Source organism: Gobio gobio (genome assembly GCF_949357685.1).
Source record: "Gobio gobio genome assembly, chromosome: 20".
Lineage (NCBI taxonomy): Eukaryota > Metazoa > Chordata > Actinopteri > Cypriniformes > Gobionidae > Gobio > Gobio gobio.
In genome coordinates, this window is record NC_137113.1 from 27,494,719 (window position 1) to 27,514,289 (window position 19,571).

Here is a 19,571-nt window from a genome sequence, read left to right on the forward strand (position 1 = left end):
AAAAATTATCCCATAATTTACTCACCCTCAAGCCATCCTAGGTGTATATGATGTTCTTCTTTCAGACGAATACAATCGGAGTTATATTAAAATAAATGTCCTGGCTAATCCAGTGACAGTGAATGCCAGCCCAAAATTTGAAGCCCAAAAAAGTGTATCCATCCATTATAAAAGTGCTCCACACGGCTCCGGGGGGTTAATAAAGGCCTTCTGAAGCGAATCGATGGGTTTGTATAAGAATAATATCCATATTTAAAACTTTATAAAGTAAAATATCTAGCTTCCGGCAGACTGCCTTCCGTATTCAACTTGCGCAGAAAGTGGACGGAGATGCTTGTATTATTTTATTGTGCTGTGTTCTGTCTCTTTGAAGCAAAAAACAGTGACCCAAGCACTGGCTTTTCTACTGGTAGTTCTTCATAGCCAACTACGTAGTCCCATTAGGAGCACCGGTAATTTGGATTTCGTGATCTGGAATGGTTTATATCTGAGTCAGAGTGATCCAATTCAATCTTGTATTCAAAAAACGTGAATACACTATGGTGCTGGTTCTTCAAGAGTCACTCTCAATCTGTATGTCTATAAAGCCTATAAAAACCAGCCTTCATGTATTTTACAACACTTCAGCTTGTGATTCTTATTAAGTAGGGGACATTTTTTAGGATTCTTTAAGTCTCTGAGATCCTGACACCTTGTACTGGAGACTCCAGGTAGGTTGCAGCTCTGGAAAATGGTGGCGCTGGAGACTAAAGGGTTCCTGATGGTTTCACACTTAATTCTACAATTTAATTCTTAATTCTTTTGCAGTTAACAGGTGTCTTTTCTTCGCCACCTGTTTTTGTCTGACCCTGCGGACCCAATGAGCATTTCACTGTCCAATGGTCATGTCTTAACTGCTTAAAATCCTTCTCATGGGCATTTCATAATTTCTTCAGTCTGAGTTAAATCTCTTTTTTTTGGCTCATTTTATCTGTAAAAGAAAACATGCCTAATAATTCTGCACACCTGAATATAAAGCGTTTTTCATTTCCAGCTTTCATGAACAATTATAGATCTTAAATACAAAATGAATTGTAGTTATTGAGATTAATGTGGTTTGGAATTGATCAAATGTGCCTGGAAAAAAAAACATCCCTAATAATTCTGCACACACTGTATGTTGATATTTCAACTTTTCACTCAAATTGTTATGCTGATAATATAATTTGACTACTTCAACAAGCAAAACATGAAAGAGTGGTTTCTGACCTGAAAATGTACATTTATGTATATACAATTTTGTCATCAAAATAAAAGGATTAAGTATATTGTGTTTTTGTGTAAATGCTAATTTTTAACAATTCCAAACAAAACGTTTTCCCAAAGTAAAGAAAAATCTTTGTCAATGTTCTCAATAACAAATAGAGATAAGTCTTTCCACAGTAATTTATGCACCAAAAGTCTCTGGGTGCTGTTTACAAAAAGAACAGTTTATATCAATATGTTTTGTGAATTTCTTTAAAAAGGTGGACAATTCGAAAGGAAACTTCTCTCATCTTATTAGGAAATATTAGGAATCAGCCAAATGTTCCTCCAAGGAATATCAGGGACAAAAGCATTCCAATAAACTGTGACATTTGGAATTGCACACTTTCATTAAGAAATAGTAAACGTATTAGTCTATTAGAAGAAGTGGATGCAAAGCAATATTTCCCCACCGCTGAATGAGATTGAGTAGAGTCGTGATGGTGACGTGAGCAGCGCACGCTGATCTGAGGGTGGGAGGATTTCAGGAAGAGCGCTGAGTGCTACGTGTCCAGTTTATCCTGCTTTCCACTAACTTCTCTTTCTTCTACTCACTGTTAGTCTCTGAAGGGTCACATCTTTAGAAAGCTCCGGCCTGCGTGTTCGCGTTGTGGCATCATGTCTGGTTTGAAAAAACAGAGAACGGTACGTTTGCCCTTTTCCTTCTTTTGTTTCTCTCGCTACACTTTTAAAAGTTGTATCGATACGAACTACGACATTTCAACAGACTTTAAAACATCAGAAGTCTTTTGTATTACTAGCCTAGTGGTGTTAAAGAAACAGTTTATTTTGAAAGGCTTCACACAAAGTAAGAGTTGCTCGAGTATAGTTAACTGATCCGTGTAACTTAAGGAAATAGCTACTGGATAAATATGGAGTGATGACAGCCACTTAAAATAACACGAATGTTTCCTTTTGGCAGAACGGATATTGAAAATTTAATTCTGTGGTGATTTGGCAGGATGTGGTTAGGATCTAGTTTTATCCTTTTCATCAACTTATCTTTTGGCATAGGACTTAAATGCATTTGTATGGCTGATGTTGTGCTTTGGGGTTTGTTAGGGGTCACGTCTTTTACACTACAATATCTGTCTCTGTTTTACATGCCAGGACTATAATATGCATGCCAAGTGTTTTCTGGTTATCTATCCACACAAATCCCATGTAAGATTAATGTTATTTGTAACTATATGAAGCCACATTTTTCACATCCTCAGTCAAAGGGACACTGTGTACCAATGGGAATGAGTTACTTGCATCAAGCTGGGATTTCCTGTGTATACAAGGGGCCTGGGGGGGGGGGGGGGGGGGGGGGAGAGAGAGAGAGAGAGAGAGAGAGAGAGAGAGAGAGAGAGAGAGAGAGAGAGAGAGAGAGAGAGAGAGAGAGAGAGAGAGAGAGAGAGAGAGAGAGAGAGAGAGATGGCTCTGATCCATCTGGCCACCTCTTCATTGGCCTGCATGAATGGTCTTTTTTGTTTCTTCATTTCTCTTTCCAAAGCCCCTCCCTTCTCAAGCCTTCCAAAGAAAATTATATTTGTGTTCTTTCATGACATTGCTGTACCAGTCAAATGGCTCTGAGAAGCTATATTATTTTTTCATGAAGTTATAATTAAAGGTTCAAAAACATTTCATCAGAAGATTTTGGTGACCATTGACTTCCATAGTATGGACAAAAAACATTGATACAATTCTCAAAATATCTTCTTGTAGGTTTGCAATGGCATGAAGGTGAGTAAATGATGAGAGAATTTGCGTTTTGGGTGTACTATCCCTACTAACACCTTTGTGAATCTGAGGATGGAAAGATGGAAATGATGCTTTAGGCTCAGATTTGAAAATTGTTCTCAAGCTTACTCTTCACATAATCTATATTGTGTATATCCACTTTAGGACATGCAGAGAGCAACCAATGTTGTTTATCAAGCTCACCATGTGAGTAGAAGCAAGCGTGGCCAAGTGGTTGGGACAAGAGGTGGATTTCGTGGATGTACTGTTTGGCTGACAGGTGGGAATTTTTGTCCTGTGAGAAAATTAGATGGATCAAGATTCAAATTAAAAGGATAGTTCACTCAAAAATGAAAATCACTTACTCACCCCCATGTTCAGACCTGTATGACTTCCTTTCTTCTGTGGAACAGAGATGATAGTAACTATTCACATAAATATTGCATCTTTTTTTCCATACAATAAAACTGTATGTATGTGAATTTAGGGTAGCTTAGTTCTATATTTTCTCTACAGGGCTGTCTGGTGCTGGAAAGACTACAATTGGATTTGCTTTGGAGGAATATCTAGTTTCCCATGCCATTCCTTGCTACTCGCTCGACGGTGACAATATTCGACATGGCTTAAATAAGAACTTGGGCTTCACAGCCACAGACAGAGAAGAGAACATTCGACGTATTGCTGAGGTGGCCAAGTTGTTTGCGGATGCCGGACTAGTTTGCATCACTAGTTTCATTTCTCCGTTCACAAAGGTTTGGTGATATTTAGTGACATCACTGGTTCCCAAATTATATGAAATTTAAGAATTTCTGAAACAGGATGAATTGAGAGGATGATTTTGCGTGTGCTCACAACAGGATCGAAACGATGCCAGGAAGATTCATGAGAAGGCAGGTCTGCCATTCTTTGAGGTGTTTGTAAATGCCCCACTTGAGCTGTGTGAGAGCAGAGATGTCAAAGGACTTTATAAAAAGGCCCGTGCTGGAGAGATTAAAGGTATTTTAAAGATTTTTCGGGAAAATAAATATATAAATGCATGGCTTGTCGCTATCCTCCTAATCATATTTAAATGGAGTTTACACAAAAAAGAAAAGTCATCATTTACTCACCCTCAAGTTGTTTCAAACCTGAATGAATTTCTTTCTCTGCTGAACACAAAAGAAGAATGTCAGTAAACAAACAGTTGATGGGCACCATTGACTTCCATAGAATTTCCATACTATGGAACTCAATGGGGCCCATTCAAATGTTTAGTTATCCATATTCTTCAAAAACATCTTTTTTGTTCAGCAGCAGAAAGAAAATCATACAGGTTTGGAACTACTTGAGGGTGAGTAAATGATGACAGAATTTTCTTTTTTGGGTGAACTATATATTAATTTGGAGCAATCATTTGCCAATAATGTGATTAACATGAGAGTATGTAGAAAATGTTTCAACCACATTTTTCCTTTGTGTAGGTTTTACGGGAATAGACTCTGACTATGAGAAACCTGAAGCCCCTGAGCTCGTGTTGAAGACTGGAGAGCTCACTGTCAATGACTGCATTCACCAGCTTGTGGATCTCTTGAAGGAACAGGTGGGCCAGTCTTTCATTTTTGTGTTTTGTCAGTTGGCCCTTTCTTCGCGCCTGCTGACAGACTGTCAGTATTCCGTTGAGAGAAAACGCCACTGACCAGATGATTGGTTCTCACAGGATATTGTGCCCACTGGTGTGACTGAGGAAGTGAATGAGCTCTTTGTTCCTGAAAACAAGCTGGATCTGGTGCTGAGTGATGCCAATATACTCCCCACTGTAACCATCACGGAGGTAAGGCAACCCTTCATGAACACACACATGCCCAACTGCTGTGGAAATCAACCGCCCTGCTTGTTACACCACAGGCATTTCCTCACAGTTCAGTTAACGGAGTGCTTTTCACTGTAAGCTGGTGTTTGGAAACTGAAATCTACTGCATAATTTACATTCTGCAACAGCAACTGAAAGACCTACTGTAGAAAAAGTGAACTGTCGTAAGTCATAGTTGTTATTTTTGTGGCAAACTGTCGTTCTTGTCATGAAATGAAAGTGCTATTTGTGTGTTTCCCTTTGGTCTTGTAGCTGGATTTGCAGTGGGTGCAGGTTCTGGCTGAGGGGTGGGCGACTCCCCTAAGGGGATTCATGAGGGAGAGAGAATTTCTGCAAGTCTTGCACTTTGGAACTTTGCTTGATGGTAAAGACATTTTCAAAAATATTAAAAATATAAAATGTATATAATACACACACTGTGTGTGTGTGGATATATGTAAATGCAAATATTTCTATTTCAAATAAATGCTTTATGTTCATCAAAGAATCATGATAAAAATGGCTTGCAGTTGTCATAAAAATGTTAAGCAGCACAACTTTTCAACATTGATCATTATAAGAAATGTTTCACCAAATCAGCATGAAGGATTATGTTACACTGAAAATTTGAGTAATGACTGCTGAAATTTCAGCTTTACATTTTAAAATATATTAAAATAAAAACGGTTATTTTAAATTGTAATAATATTTCACAATATTACTCTATTTATGTTAAAATAAATGCAGCCTCTGTGACCATGAGACTTCGTTCAAAAACAAAAAAATATTTCCGATCCCGAAGTTTTGAACAGTAAAGTATTAAATATTTAATATTAATTTAATAATAACATACTTATAAATATTTAATAATTTACCTACTTATTCAGTTAGCAGATTTAGGTAATGTAATAATATCCAACATTCCAACATATATTATTTTTGTTAATAATAAATATTAATATTAATAATTTTTTATGTTTAGGTGGGATCATCAACATGTCTGTTCCCATTGTGCTGCCCGTATCCAAGGATGACAAGGAGAGGCTGGACGGTTGTACTGCATTTGCCCTGGAGTTCAAAGGTCAAAAAGTGGCAATCATGCGCAACCCTGAGTTTTATGAGCATCGTAAGGAAGAGAGATGTGCAAGGCAGTGGGGGACAACATGCCCGCAGCATCCGTACATTAAGGTGAGAAGGCACATCTCGATGACATTGCTTTTATAACAGTTGTATGTTTTACGTCCTAATATGCCAATGAAATGACACCTTTTATGCTTTGTGCAGATGGTAATGGAGAGTGGTGATTGGCTGGCCGGTGGAGACCTGGAGGTGTTTGAAAGACTTAGGTGGAATGATGGTCTTGACCAGTACCGTCTCACTCCACGTGAACTAAGACAGAAATGTAAAGAAATGAGAGCAGGTAAAAATAGTTTTACATCGAGAAAAAAAAATAATACTACAAAATGTCACAATCCCTGTTCTGGGTCTTTTTTTGTATGGACTTTTATGTTGAAGTGCTTTCTGCCATGTTCTCTTCCTGTTTGGTTTCTGTCTCTCCACGTTGTCTTATCAGTTGTTATGGTTACCTTCATTGTACACATCTGCAGTCTATTATCTACTCATTGTTCTGTGTATTTAAGGTCTTGGTTTTTCACGTATGGTTTGCTAGTCGTTCTGTAATGGATCACTGAGAGAAGAAGCTGAGAGAGAATCCATTTACACGCACACATTTAATTCCAAGACTCCTCAGAAAAGTACAGGGACATCAGAACCAGAACACAAACACGATCCATACCAGAGAACAGTAAATGGTAAATGGACTGCATTTATATAGCGCTTTCAACAGACCCATGGCCATCCAAAGCGCTTTACATATTGCCTCACATTCACCCATTCACACACCGACGGCGGTGTCAGCCATGCAAGGCGCCATCCAGCTCGTCGGGAGCAACTGGGGTTAAGTGTCTTGCTCATGGACACCTCGACACTTGGTCGGGTGGAACCAACCTTCCGGTTTGTAGACAACCTACATGAACCACTGAGCCACTGCCGCCCGTAAAAGCAGATCAGAACATCCAGACTTTCAATTAATGACTAGCAAACCATACATGAAAACCAAGACCTTAAATACACAGAACAATGAGTAGATAATAGACTGCAGGTGTGTACAATGAAGGTAATTCATTGTACACACCTAATTCGGCTGAATCCGAAATTGCCCCCTAAACCCTCATTCACTATTTCCTACATTATGAAAACGAGGGAGTGACGTCGGACAGCCATTGTTTGTACATCGGCTGTACACTTGTTATTGCGGTGCATTGTGGGAATAAATGAGTGTACCAATAACATCAACTATGATTTCGGACACCCCTACAAATGGCTGTCCCCTCAAATAATGCCCTATTTAAGGGTATAGGGGGCGATTTCGGATTCAGCCACAGAAACCAAACAGGAAGAGAACATGGAAACAATGAAAACAGAAAGCACTTCAACATAAAAGTCCATACAAAACAAAAGACCCAGAACTGGGATTGTGACTTAAAATAACAAAAACATGCTCTTATTACAATGAAGCACACTATAATGAAGCTGTAATACATTTTAACACTATTTTTATTTCAAGGCCATGTTGTTGGCCTTCCCATATGTATTTGCTAGTGCGACAAAACCCTCTGCAATTGTGTCTTTTCCACGCAGATGCCATTTTTGCATTCCAGCTGCGTAATCCTGTGCACAACGGCCATGCGCTCCTGATGCAGGACACTAAGCGTCGTCTGCTAGAGCGAGGCTACAAGAAGCCTGTGCTGCTTCTGCACCCTCTGGGTGGCTGGACAAAAGAGGATGACGTACCGCTGGACTGGCGCATGAGACAGCATGCTGCTGTGCTAGAGGAAGGAGTGCTGGATCCAGAAAACACCATTGTGGCCATTTTCCCCTCACCCATGATGTATGCTGGGCCTACAGAGGTCAGATGTTACTCTGAAACAAATAAGAGGCAGTTTAATAAGACCTTTTTAATACAAATATTTTGTGAGTCAAATCAATTCTGAACAGGGCAAACATTCTGAATGTCCTTATAGGTACAGTGGCATTGTCGGGCCAGGATGATCGCGGGGGCCAACTTTTATATTGTAGGACGAGATCCAGCAGGTATGCCCCACCCGGAGACAAAGAAGGACCTGTATGAGCCCACACATGGTGGGAAAGTGCTGACCATGGCACCAGGCCTCACCTCTCTAGAGATTATTCCCTTCAGAGTTGCTGCATACAACAGAATTAAGAAAGCCATGGACTTTTATGACAAGGAAAGGTGAGTAGATATTTCATTTCAGCCCTAAAAACTGCACTGAAACGAGGGTTTCCGTAGGTCTTAAAAAGTCTTAATTTTACCTTCTACCTTTGAAAGTCTTAAATGTAATATCATGGCATTAAATTAGGGCCCTATGATTTCCACGATGCAGAAAACAGGAACGGAATCGCAGAATCCTTTCACAGGGTTCATACAGTCAGGAAAAACCTGGAAAAGTCATTGAATTTGAAAGTAGCAATTTCCAGGCCTGGAAAAGTTTTGGAAAAATAAATAAACCAGAAAGTTTTGGAAAAGTCGTGGAAATTTGTTTAAAAAACGTATGTTATAGAATATATGTTTAAGTGATATTATTGGTTAAACAAACTTTGAAACTTATAATTGAGCATTATAACCAATCACACGCGTTTCTGTCGAGCGTGATGGCCAATTAGAGGCGTTCAGATTAGTCATCGCTGAAACAAAAAGTTTTGTTCAGTGCGCGCACTCTCTGACTGAATTCTTACTGAAACTCGTGAATTCTCCTGTCATCATAAACAACAAAGTGCAGATGTAAGAGATTTATTTTGCAGTGTCGTCAGCTTCCATGATTTTAACGGGAGTGTTTGTGAGAGCGCTTAAACTCGCGCTAGACCCAAGTTATGGACAGATCTGTATAGTTTATTCCGGTTAATATAATTTATTCATCATGCTGGTAAGATCACACAAAGTCTTCATTTTCTAATGCATAAAAAGCATTAAAATAATTTGTAAATGTTTGTAGTTTTATCTGTGTTTTATCAGAAGATGACGTGCAGTTTCCCCAAACACAAAAACATTTAATGTATCTATTAATCGACGAATCATTATTAGCATACAATATCAAGAGCATATCAATAACTGACAATGACTCTGTAAAGAGTTCCTGTTCATTTTTATAATTTGAGTAACATTGAACAGTCTGTGTAAAAAAACATTTAAGCTATTTCAGATGCAGCTTCTTTTCCACCTTTGCAGTGTTGAGATGACTTTTGTTAATGATATAATTTTATTGGTAACAGTCTAGTATTCTGATTGATTTAAGTAATTGGTTAAATTTAAGTATTTGACAAACGACAACAAATGTAATCATTTAAAAATTGCACTTATAAATAAATAAAATGCCCTTGGAAATCAATTGCAAGGAGCCACTTAATGGAAAAGTTAATTTCTGACCCTGGCACGGGGCATTTGCAGTTTGTATAGGTGTAAATTGCAGGAATAAAAAAATTAAAATTCAAACAGGGACGTTATCTTGTTAGTGATTGATGGTTTTCCAATGAGATGAATGGTAAATACTACGAGGCAAAGCTGTTTTAAAATCTTCTTAGTTACCCAATTTTGTATTCTAAAAGTTTGTGTCTGGCACTGCCACCTTGTAAAGTTACTGTCAAGTGTCACTGGACACTTTTATTTACTTATTTATCATTGTTGCCATTAGGGCTGTGATATATTGAAGAAAAATGCGATATGCGATATCCTTGTTAAATAATGCGATACAATATTGCTTTAAGTGTGTAAAATCTATTTCTTTCCCCAACTGATATCTTTCACTTAAAGCATAGCCGACTGTGTTTACATGAATACTCATCAAGACATTTTGACATAACTGTGTGTGTATTTGACAGTTAAGAGTGTGTAACAAGACACGAAAAAATGAACGGCTTGTGCGCACGTTTTGGTGTGTGTCAGACAGCAGACAGCGCAAAACAGCAAGTTGTTTTTCGCAAGTTATTGCATTTAATAACTCTTTTTAATGTCAAGCAAGTCACGTAAGTAACAGTCATGTGCGCAGCAGTCTATTCTCTGCTATATGCGTCGACCTAAAACTTACACTTTTCACAATGTTGAAGTAGCCTATTAAAATCATTCAGATATTGCATGCCCCTGCGATATGTACATTTGCGATATTTCGATATATTGCGCAGCCCTAGTTGCCATTGTGTGTTAATCCATTGCTAGGGTCAGACAGTATTTTATGTAACCCTTTTACTGGTGTGTCAGCGTTTATTTTGTATTAAACCATAGTTTTACATTAATTAGTTAAGATTGGCTGTGATTTGACATTTGAACATGGACTTTTCTTATTTTACATGTATACATGGACTTTCATGGAAGGTTAGGTTCTGAATATTTTCTTAAAAGTCATGGAAATGTATTGGTAGAAATGTGTACGAACCCTGTTTAATAAAAATGGAATTTACTGTATCTTGCAGAATGGCACGGAATTGTCAACTTTTGGATGAATAAATCAAAAGTAGGATGGGTCTATACACTTAAAGGGAGAGTTCACCCAAAAATGAAAATCATGGAATTTGAGAAAAAATAAAACGTATTTCATAGGGCCCTAAAATAAATTTTTTGTTATACTTTTAATAAATTGCTGATAAATTGTATACGTTTCATGATTTCAATTCATTATATGTGCTTTTTGAATAATAACATGTAATGTAACCATTAAAACGAAGAAAAAAAAAAAAGAAAAAAAAGGATTTCATAGAATTACATTTCTAAATTAAATTCCAAAATTAAATTGCATGCACTGCAAAATTTTTTTTATTAAAATAACTATCTTCCTCAGGATTTTTGTTTTCCAGTACAAATATCTAAACATCTTTAAATCAAGATAGATTTACTTGAGATGCAAAATGAAGAAATTAAGTATTTTCTGAGAAATTGAACAAAATTAAATGAGTTAATGCTTAAAACAAGAATCTGTATTAAAATTACTTATTAATGTTTTTATTATTATTAAGTTTTCTGAACCCATTGGCAGATATTTGTTCTTGTTTTTATCATATCACATAATCACTTTCACAAGATCACACATTTTTTTTATCTTATGTCATTTTGCTTTTCAAGTAAATGTTTCTTGACTTAAGAATCTTTTACACATTTGCGCTGGAAAATAACCACTTTTTTTGCGGTGTGATCAGAAGGTACACTGGTACAGTAAAAGTTGTTTCCATATTCTAGTGTTTGGGAGCAGAGCTATAATATATTATAATATTATATTTATAGTATATTATAATTTCAAACTTTGAAGGGTTGCTAATACAACTCATTATGTGATTCCCAGACATTTACAATTTCCCTTCAATTTATTCCTTAAATTGTCTTTAATTGGCCTTAAAAAGTTCTTAAATTTACCTTCATAAAACCTGTAGAAACCCTGTGAAATGTTTATATTATTATCAGGGTTTGACATTAACACCTGCCAACCCGCCAAATGCAGGTGGATTTCAGCAGTGGCGTGTAATGCAGTCACTCCTACTAACCACTTTGGTGGGTTGAATCTTATAAATTTTTCAGTTGTATAGCTTTTAAAAAAGCATTTGTAATAATAAACTAAGTGCAATGTAGTGTTGTCAAAAAGAGCGATTTTACGTATACATATTGATACTGAAATATCTGAAACACTTCCAATACTACTTTTCCGCAGAATATATACACAATACCTGCTAAACTTTCTCGCTCTCTCATGATTTCTCCGACAGCGAGTTGACACACACACACACACACACACACGCCTCCCCTCACTCATTTTATTTTCTCCGTATGAAATTCGAATCTAAGAATTTTGGCATGTTATTGCACATATACTGTGCATAATTTTACTCCGTCCTGCAGATTTTGTGCTCTCACCCAAAGTGTGATTACAAAACCTGATTAATCTTTTAATAACTTTAATTTAAACCTAGAACAATCGTTAGTTATACTTTATTTCAAAGTGTCCTTGTGCAATTATTACTGAGTAATAATAATTAACAACATAAACTTACTATAGGGTAAAGATTAGGTTTTGGTTTAAAGTTGTTGCATTGTAATTAGGCATAATATACTAGTATTACTATGGCAAGTAAAGACACTGAAAACAAAATGTTAGCCAATCATAACAGAAACCCATTATAATGACTGTCACATTTAGCTTTGTGTTCATTTAAAGTGAAATAACATCTAATAATATACCTCTGTCATGTCTCTGACTGCTCTCCGTTTCATTAATTTTGAACTTTGTGCAATATTGTTTATCAGAATAAGTATTAAAATCACTACTGATATTTATAGACATTTGTGTATACAGCTGCAGCTCAAGTCAACTGCATTTCTGTTTTTCAGACATGGTGAATTTGAGTTCATCTCAGGAACCAAAATGAGGAGCCTTGCCCGCAGCGGGGAGAACCCCCCTGATGGTTTCATGGCCCCCAAAGCGTGGAAAGTCCTAGCTGAATACTACAGTTCTCTGCAGAAGGACCAGTGAACACGAGACACTGGACTGTATGCAGACATAACGTTTATAGAAAGATGCATTATATACTACAATCCTACATTGTAGTATGTTTTTTAAAATAAGAAAATCTTTATTAGACTCACATGCACCACATTTTTAGATAAATGCTATCTATTTTTATCCCCTGCAAATTACGTTAAATACAGTATATTTTGTTCACGGGATCACGCAGTATAAAAGCATAGATGGATCAAATGCACAGCTACTGCTGTTTCAGATGTGTTATATACTTTTAGTCTGATCAAAGTATGCCTGACAGTAATAGAACCACATTTTTTGCCTACCTCAACTGGAGTTTTATTCGGATAAGTGCTTGTCTTGGCAGTATTTCCACCAATGGAGAATGTCTTGTTCTCATTTTAAACACAGATAATTCTTTAACATTCTTTATAAGAATGTAAAAACATTCAGTACTGGCAGCAGAGTGTAACCTCAGTATTGTCTTGCACTTCCATCTCATTGTACTTCCATGTGCCTTATGTAAATGTGGCATTACTGTTACATTCCCTTATGGATGAGTTACTGTAAAGAGTGTTGTATGAATGTGAAAGATTGTGTTGAATGCATAAACATGAAACTCTTGAGCAAACCAATGTGAAGGAACAAGAGCATATTTATTGTCTTGCCATTGTCCTATTGGACCAACCTAAACATATTTATTGTATTACAGGAAATGTATGTACTTCATTCTACTTTTTGTGCAAACTTGAGATTTACACTTTATTTCTTACAATATTTGATATAATGTGCATCGGGCAGTAATTTTAATAAACTAAGATAATATGATGGTCATCCAATTCTTGTACATTATAAACACTTTAAAACCAAAGAGAGCAATAGACTATTTTGGATTAGGAAACCTTATAACTGAAGAATTCTTGTATACAATTGTTTATCGTATTGCCAGCATTCTAAAATGGTCCATCAATCCACAAAAGTTTCTCAAAAAGAATACTCTTTCTTTCCACTTATTAAATTCTCCTTCACCCATTCAAACCCCAGAAATAACACCTGACTGATGAATATATGCGTAACAGCAGCGGCTTGGCACCGGCCCCAAATATTGTGTGCAGGTATATTTAATGTTCACAAATAAATATGTATACAACAGTCTCACTCTCTCTCTAATCTTGGCTAAATTGAACACTTATTCAATGTTAAGGGCCAACAAGTCTGTAAACACAATTCAAATCATTCACTCACTGGGGCAAAACAAACAGTTGAAAAGATTTTACTGAAGACACTTTGTTCTTGCAGATCAGCTGAATTGTTACGTACTGTTGCTGTAAAAATAATTCTTGCAGGGGAAATTAGGTGCCTTATGAATAACTGGAAATAGTAACTACACTGTTGCCCATCTTCATAAACATCTCACAGGGTTTTATAGAACAAACAACCCAAAGCTATAAATACAAACAAAATGGACCTCATTCTTGGAACACAAGCAGAATGAGTTTTATGTAAATCTTTCATTCTTTCATAAACTGTCCCATTGACTCAAATGTGACGATTTACTTAAGAACGGTTTACTTTTTTTTTTTTGAATAAGGCTTATTGATTGAATGGCAAAAACAAAGTATTGAAATGACAGTGCAACCCTCCATTCCACCATTTATAGATCCTGAGTTCCCCATTTTACAAAACATGACATGCCAACAAAAAAAGAAGAAAAACAGACCAAATTTAGTTTCTTGTTCTTTTAAAACAGCAGCATCACATTCAGTCAAGTGGTACGTGCATAAACGCCTCTTGCACTCCTGCAGATTTGGACTTCTTCATCTTCTCGATGGCCCTCTGCAGGTCCTCCTGCCTGATGGGACGGATGAAGTCTTCCACTGGACTGTCATGGGATGGAGGAGATTAATAAGGGAGCAGCGCAAACTGATTCAAATTTAAACTATTTGAACATTCTAACTCTGAACTCTAACTCTGAACATTATGTAAAGATGAAAAGCCCCAAACTTCAGATAAATATGAAAAAAGAGCCTGTTGTGTTCTGTGCTATTTTGGAGTCCAAGGTACATTGTACATGTAGCATCTACATTAATCCATATACGTTTGAAAATGGAGTTTTCATTTCAAAACACTCTCTCCGTCCACACTAGCGTTTTCCAAAAGTTGCTCACCCGCACTGACATGTCTGAAAACACTTAAATCACCTTACTGCACATGTGTAAAACGTAATAAAAGCTTATACAAAGGAACATTTATCTTCTTTAGCAACACTATGAAAGCGAATAGCAGGCACAGCCATAGATATCTATGAGTACAATATGCGTCACATGACTCAACATGCGTCATCGTTTTCAAATACCTCCGTTTTCATAGTCCACACTACAACATGAAAACAGCATTAGAGGAAAAAAACCCCGTTTTCAAACGAAAACGTATTAGTAACGTATTTAGGCCTGAAGTTCTTTGTTAAGGGTTTACCTTTCTTGGTGCACAAAGTCACGCACACAAAGCAGGGCAGCATCTCGGCACATCTCTCTGAGGTCACTTCCTGAGAAGCCGTCAGTCTGTTTTGCAATTTCACCTAAGTCCACAGCAGACTCAACCTTCAGAAAAAAAAAAAAATAATGCTTTTTCAGCATTTGCAACTTTCAATAGCAACAACAGTCCAATTAATTAAATACTTACGTTTTCATTCTCCAGGATCAGTTTCAATATGTCTTTCCTCTGCTTGCCATTCTAAATACACATGACAAATGATCATTTAAGCACTACACAGTTTAATGATTCAACAGTAAAAGTAAACATTTCATTTAAACCATCAAACATATACTATATTGCCAAAAGATTTGGGACGCCTGCCTTTACAAGCACATGAACTTTAATGATATCCCATTCTTAATCAGTAGGGTTTAATATGGAGTTGGTCCACCCTTTGCAGCTATAACAGCTTCAACTTTTCTACTTTCCACAAGGTTTAGGTGTCTTTTGACCATTCTTCTAGAAGCACATTTGTGAGGTCAGGCACTGATGTTGGGCGAGAAGGCCTGGCTCACAGTCTCTGTTCTAATTCATCCCAAAGGTGTTCTATCGGGTTGAGGTCAGGACTCTGTCCAGGCCAGTCAAGTTCCTCCACACCAAACTCACTAATCCATGTCTTTATGGACCTTGCATTGTGCACTGGTGAGCAGTCATGTTGAAACAGAAAGGGGCCATACCCAAATTGTTCCCACAAATTTGGGTGCATAAAATGGTCCAAAATGTCTTAAGACATAATCCCCCCTCCAACAAACTTTACACTTGGCACAATGTAGTCAGGCAAGTACCGTTCTCCTGGCAACCGCCAAACCCAGACTCGTCCATCAGATTACTAGACAGAGAAGCGTGATTGGTCACTCCAGAGAACACGTCTCCACTGCTCTGGAGTCCAGTGGCGGTGTGCTTTACACCACTGCATTCGACGCTTTGCATTGCACTTGGTGATGTAAGGCTTGTATGCAGCTGCTCGGCCATGGAAACCCATTCTATGAAGCTCTCGACGCACTGTTCTTGAGCTAATCTGAAGGCCACACTAAGTTTGGAGGTCTGTAGCTATTGACTCTGTGATTTAATGTGGCTGAGTTGCTGTTGTTCCCAATTACTTCCACTTTGTTATAATACCACAACAGTTGACCGTGGAATATTTAGTAGTGAGGACATTTTACGAATGGACTTATTGCACAAGTTGCAACCTATCACCATACCACGCTTAAATTCATGGAGCGCTTAACAAATGTTTGTAGAAGCAGTTTGCATGCCTAGGTGCTTGATTTTATACACATGTGGCCAAGGAAGTGATTGGAACACTGAATTCAATGATTTGGAGGGGTGTATTTATAGTAATATAGTGTATTTAGAGCTAAAGTCAGTGAACTTACCGGCTGATTGATGTGAAATCTTGTAGGCATCCTTCGGAGTATAGCAGTATCAAGATCTTGTGGCCGATTGGTTGCTCCCATTATTATGACCTTTGAGAACACAATCACAACACATTCAGTTAGAAAAGGAAATTGACTTGAATCTTGAGTCACTGATCAAATTAGTAAAGCTCACAAAAATTGTACAAAGATGCGGAATCGTACTTGGCAGTTGAAGTCAGTCTCCAGCCCGTCCCATAAGCTCATGAACTGAGCCTTCATCATGGCAGTGGCCTCATGATCTGAACTCGAGCGATTCCTCAAAAAGGAATCTAAGACATGAAAAGGAATAGAAGTTAAAAAATGACAAATATACATAATCATCCTACTGGCATGTCAATATTAGGGGTGGATGAAGGAAATGCAAAGCATAAAAATCGATATAAGCATTTACCAATCTCATCAATGAAGATAACAGAGGGCTGTAGTTTGATGGCCAGAGAAAACACGGCTGCAGCTAGTTTCTGGGACTCTCCATACCATTTGTCTGTGAGAGTGGATGGCTGCAGGTTGATGAAGCGGAATCCAGCCTCTTTGGCGGTAGCTTTGGCTATAAGAGTTTTCCCACAGCCTGGAGGCCCATACAGCAACACACCTGAGAAGATGACAGGCAAACCACCTCAGAATAAAGTGTGGCATTGAGCATTGAGGTGAGTGAAATATTTCCATCCTAGTGCCTACCTTTGGGAGGTTGAAGAAGTCTGGATCCTTCAAACAGATGTCTCTTTTGGATCGGAAGTATAACAGTGTCTTTCAGTTCAGTTATGACTTCATCCAGACCTGCAATGTCATGCCATGTAATCTGTGAACACACATAAATGATTTGTGTAACTTGCATTCTCTTAACAAAACAAAACTAGACTGTGATAGAAACAATTAATGCTGGTAAATAAAGTCAGATTGTGACATCATTCCTCACCTGCATAGTTAACGGATCCACAAGATGAGCTGCAATACTCATCTCATATTCAGAAAGCTTCACATTCTGCACTCCAATCTGCCGCATGAGTTTCTCTGCCTGTCAGGGGGAAACAAAACTTCACGTTAAAAATATTATTAAAACATTGGTGATGCTAAGGTTTGTCAAAAGTTACATAGATAAAACTTACAACATTGCAACTTTTCAAACTTGTATTATATTAAATAAACCTATGGCAAATAATGGAATGAAATACAATATTATGACTTTAGGAGATATGACTCTATATGACAAGAAAAAGATTCAAATATTTTATAGATTGTACTCATAAACCACAATTTATACATAATGGAATATTTAAGAGCTGAGCAGGACAACATTGTATTTAACACGAAGCAATTTTGTACTGACAAAAACCCTCTACCCAAACCCTCCAAGAAACTAAGCATAATTTTGGAGTCTTGGACCCTCGCCTAAACAGTAATATTACATTGCTTTTCCAAGCTTGGAAATCACAAAAAACTCCCTGGTGATTCCATAAAAATTATATTTCCCTGAAATTAAACTGCATACCTGTTTTTGTGCCTCAACTTTCTGTTTTCTTGTTGGATCAATAGCATCAACCATCCATTTAATTGTAAAATAAGTGACAGCACCAAATATTGTGAGGCGGAAGAGTAAACCTATGACCTCATTCCGGCCCAAAGGACGAGTGATATTGTCTGTTGGAATCTCTTTCAATACCATCTTCTCACATTTACCTGCAAAAGAAACACAATATAAAGAGTATTACTAAAATACTTCTTCTATTTTATTTCTAGGAAATTATTTATTTTACTTTTTACTTACGAACTTTCATCTACAAAAATATCATCTACAATAAATGAAGCTGTTCAGATGAGAGTATGGGCCCGTCACAATCCTCATAATTGCAGTCTTGGCTACTTGAGAGTGTGTACTCAACAGGAAGTAACTGTCCCAGGTCTGAAAACTGCCAAAGCTCAGATCTTTACTGCATCAGACCAGTATTTTTCTGAACTGTACCACAATGTCTTATATTTGTACTTGACTTGTTGTCCCATCGGGTAATCAAAAAGGTTCTTCACCCACATTCGAACATTTCAGCCAAATACAGGAAATACATCAATAAGTAGACAAGTGGCCAAGTGCAAAGACAGCAAGTGTGGGTTTTAGGACAGGCCCTATGTGATGGCAGAGTCAACAATTTAATCTTCGAGGTCAAGGAAATCAAGTGTTTACACCAACTGTACAATTAATCTACAATTACCGCTCCACTGTTAAAAAAAGAGCATGTTTGAAATGGCACGAATATCTGTCCAGAGTAACGTTATGTATTAAAGGAAAATAGATACACAGTAACGTACGGACGCTCCATATACGCGAAGTAGGCACATTTCAGTCAAATCTCATTTGTTCTAATAATCAAATGATGTGTCAGCGCAGTTTGCTTTCATTTTCACTGAAGAGCTGATGTTACTGAACTGAGGCTCTTGTGACCTTCCTGTATATCAAACAGATCACTTACCAGAAGCGTCTTTAATATTGGGTCTTGGAAATATTGTTTAAGAATGCAGCTTCCTATTAATCAAATGATTCATTTACTTCCAGAAATCAGACGTTTTCCTTTTCTTTTTATCATATAATAGGCTTCAACCTTCTTCTTCTTCGACGTCTTCTTCCTCTTCTTCTTCTAAGTTTTAATAGCGGTTCGCAAAGCAGTTTAGGTGCATCACCGCCACCAACTGGATAGGAGTCTGGAGCGCCGTTATAGCCTACTTGCCTGTTAAAGCCACCATGATATCAAAATGGACAATTTCGGGGTTTTTTTGTATATGCCGTTTGTTGTCCATGTCTTGTTTTCTTAAGAATTGTGTGTTTTCAGATGCTAGCCTCTATCAGGGACTGTTTTGTGACTGTAAAATGGGAGGAGGATAAAGATGCTGCAACACTGAAAGGGATAGTTCTCCCAAAAATGAAAATTATCCCATAATTTACTCACCCTCAAGCCATCCTAGGCGTAGGGGTGAGCGGGGCACAACCTAACGCGGGGTTAGTTGTAACACACATGGTTTAAAACGTTCTGTTTTAACTAAGTGAATTTATTCGTTGCCATATCAACGATGACATATCATCAGAAAAAATTGCGCCAAAATTTAAAAAACTTTGGAAGATATCACTGAACATTTATTTAACCATAGCAATAGTAAATTTCCTACTTAAGTTAATTTTTCATCTCTTTTTTGGTGTTAATTTAAAATGAGAAATCT

At 37.3% G+C, this 19,571-nt stretch overlaps 2 protein-coding genes across 5 annotated transcripts; one reads left to right on the forward strand and one right to left on the reverse strand.

Moving 5' to 3' along the window:
• The first annotated feature begins 1,739 nt into the window (after window positions 1-1,739).
• Window positions 1,740-13,247, forward strand: papss2b (3'-phosphoadenosine 5'-phosphosulfate synthase 2b). Of its 2 annotated transcripts, XM_079801087.1 has the most exons (13): window positions 1,740-1,929; window positions 2,995-3,012; window positions 3,175-3,289; window positions 3,526-3,761; window positions 3,867-4,005; window positions 4,470-4,588; window positions 4,706-4,819; window positions 5,111-5,222; window positions 5,820-6,025; window positions 6,122-6,257; window positions 7,538-7,806; window positions 7,921-8,150; window positions 12,285-13,247. In XM_079801087.1, exons 1-13 carry the CDS (start codon window positions 1,903-1,905, stop codon window positions 12,424-12,426), a joined length of 1,863 nt encoding a protein of 620 aa, XP_079657213.1. In that variant the 5' UTR covers window positions 1,740-1,902; the 3' UTR covers window positions 12,427-13,247. The 2 variants fall into 2 exon arrangements, with proteins under 2 accessions (XP_079657213.1, XP_079657214.1); XM_079801088.1 differs by lacking the exon at window positions 2,995-3,012 and having other exon boundaries at window positions 1,746-1,929.
• atad1b (ATPase family AAA domain containing 1b) lies at window positions 12,444-19,021 on the reverse strand. Of its 3 annotated transcripts, none has more exons than XM_079801100.1 (10): window positions 18,830-19,021; window positions 17,857-18,044; window positions 17,284-17,382; window positions 17,046-17,166; window positions 16,759-16,959; window positions 16,530-16,636; window positions 16,326-16,415; window positions 15,097-15,147; window positions 14,890-15,014; window positions 12,444-14,296 (listed from the first exon to the last, which is right to left on the reverse strand). In XM_079801100.1, the coding sequence occupies exons 2-10, from the start codon at window positions 18,028-18,030 to the stop codon at window positions 14,176-14,178; spliced, it is 1,089 nt and encodes a 362-aa protein (XP_079657226.1). In that variant the 5' UTR covers window positions 18,031-18,044; window positions 18,830-19,021; the 3' UTR covers window positions 12,444-14,175. The 3 variants fall into 3 exon arrangements, with proteins under 3 accessions (XP_079657226.1, XP_079657224.1, XP_079657225.1); XM_079801098.1 differs by having other exon boundaries at window positions 12,450-14,296; window positions 18,907-19,014; XM_079801099.1 differs by having other exon boundaries at window positions 12,450-14,296; window positions 18,133-19,000.
• Between the last annotated feature and the right edge of the window lie 550 nt (window positions 19,022-19,571).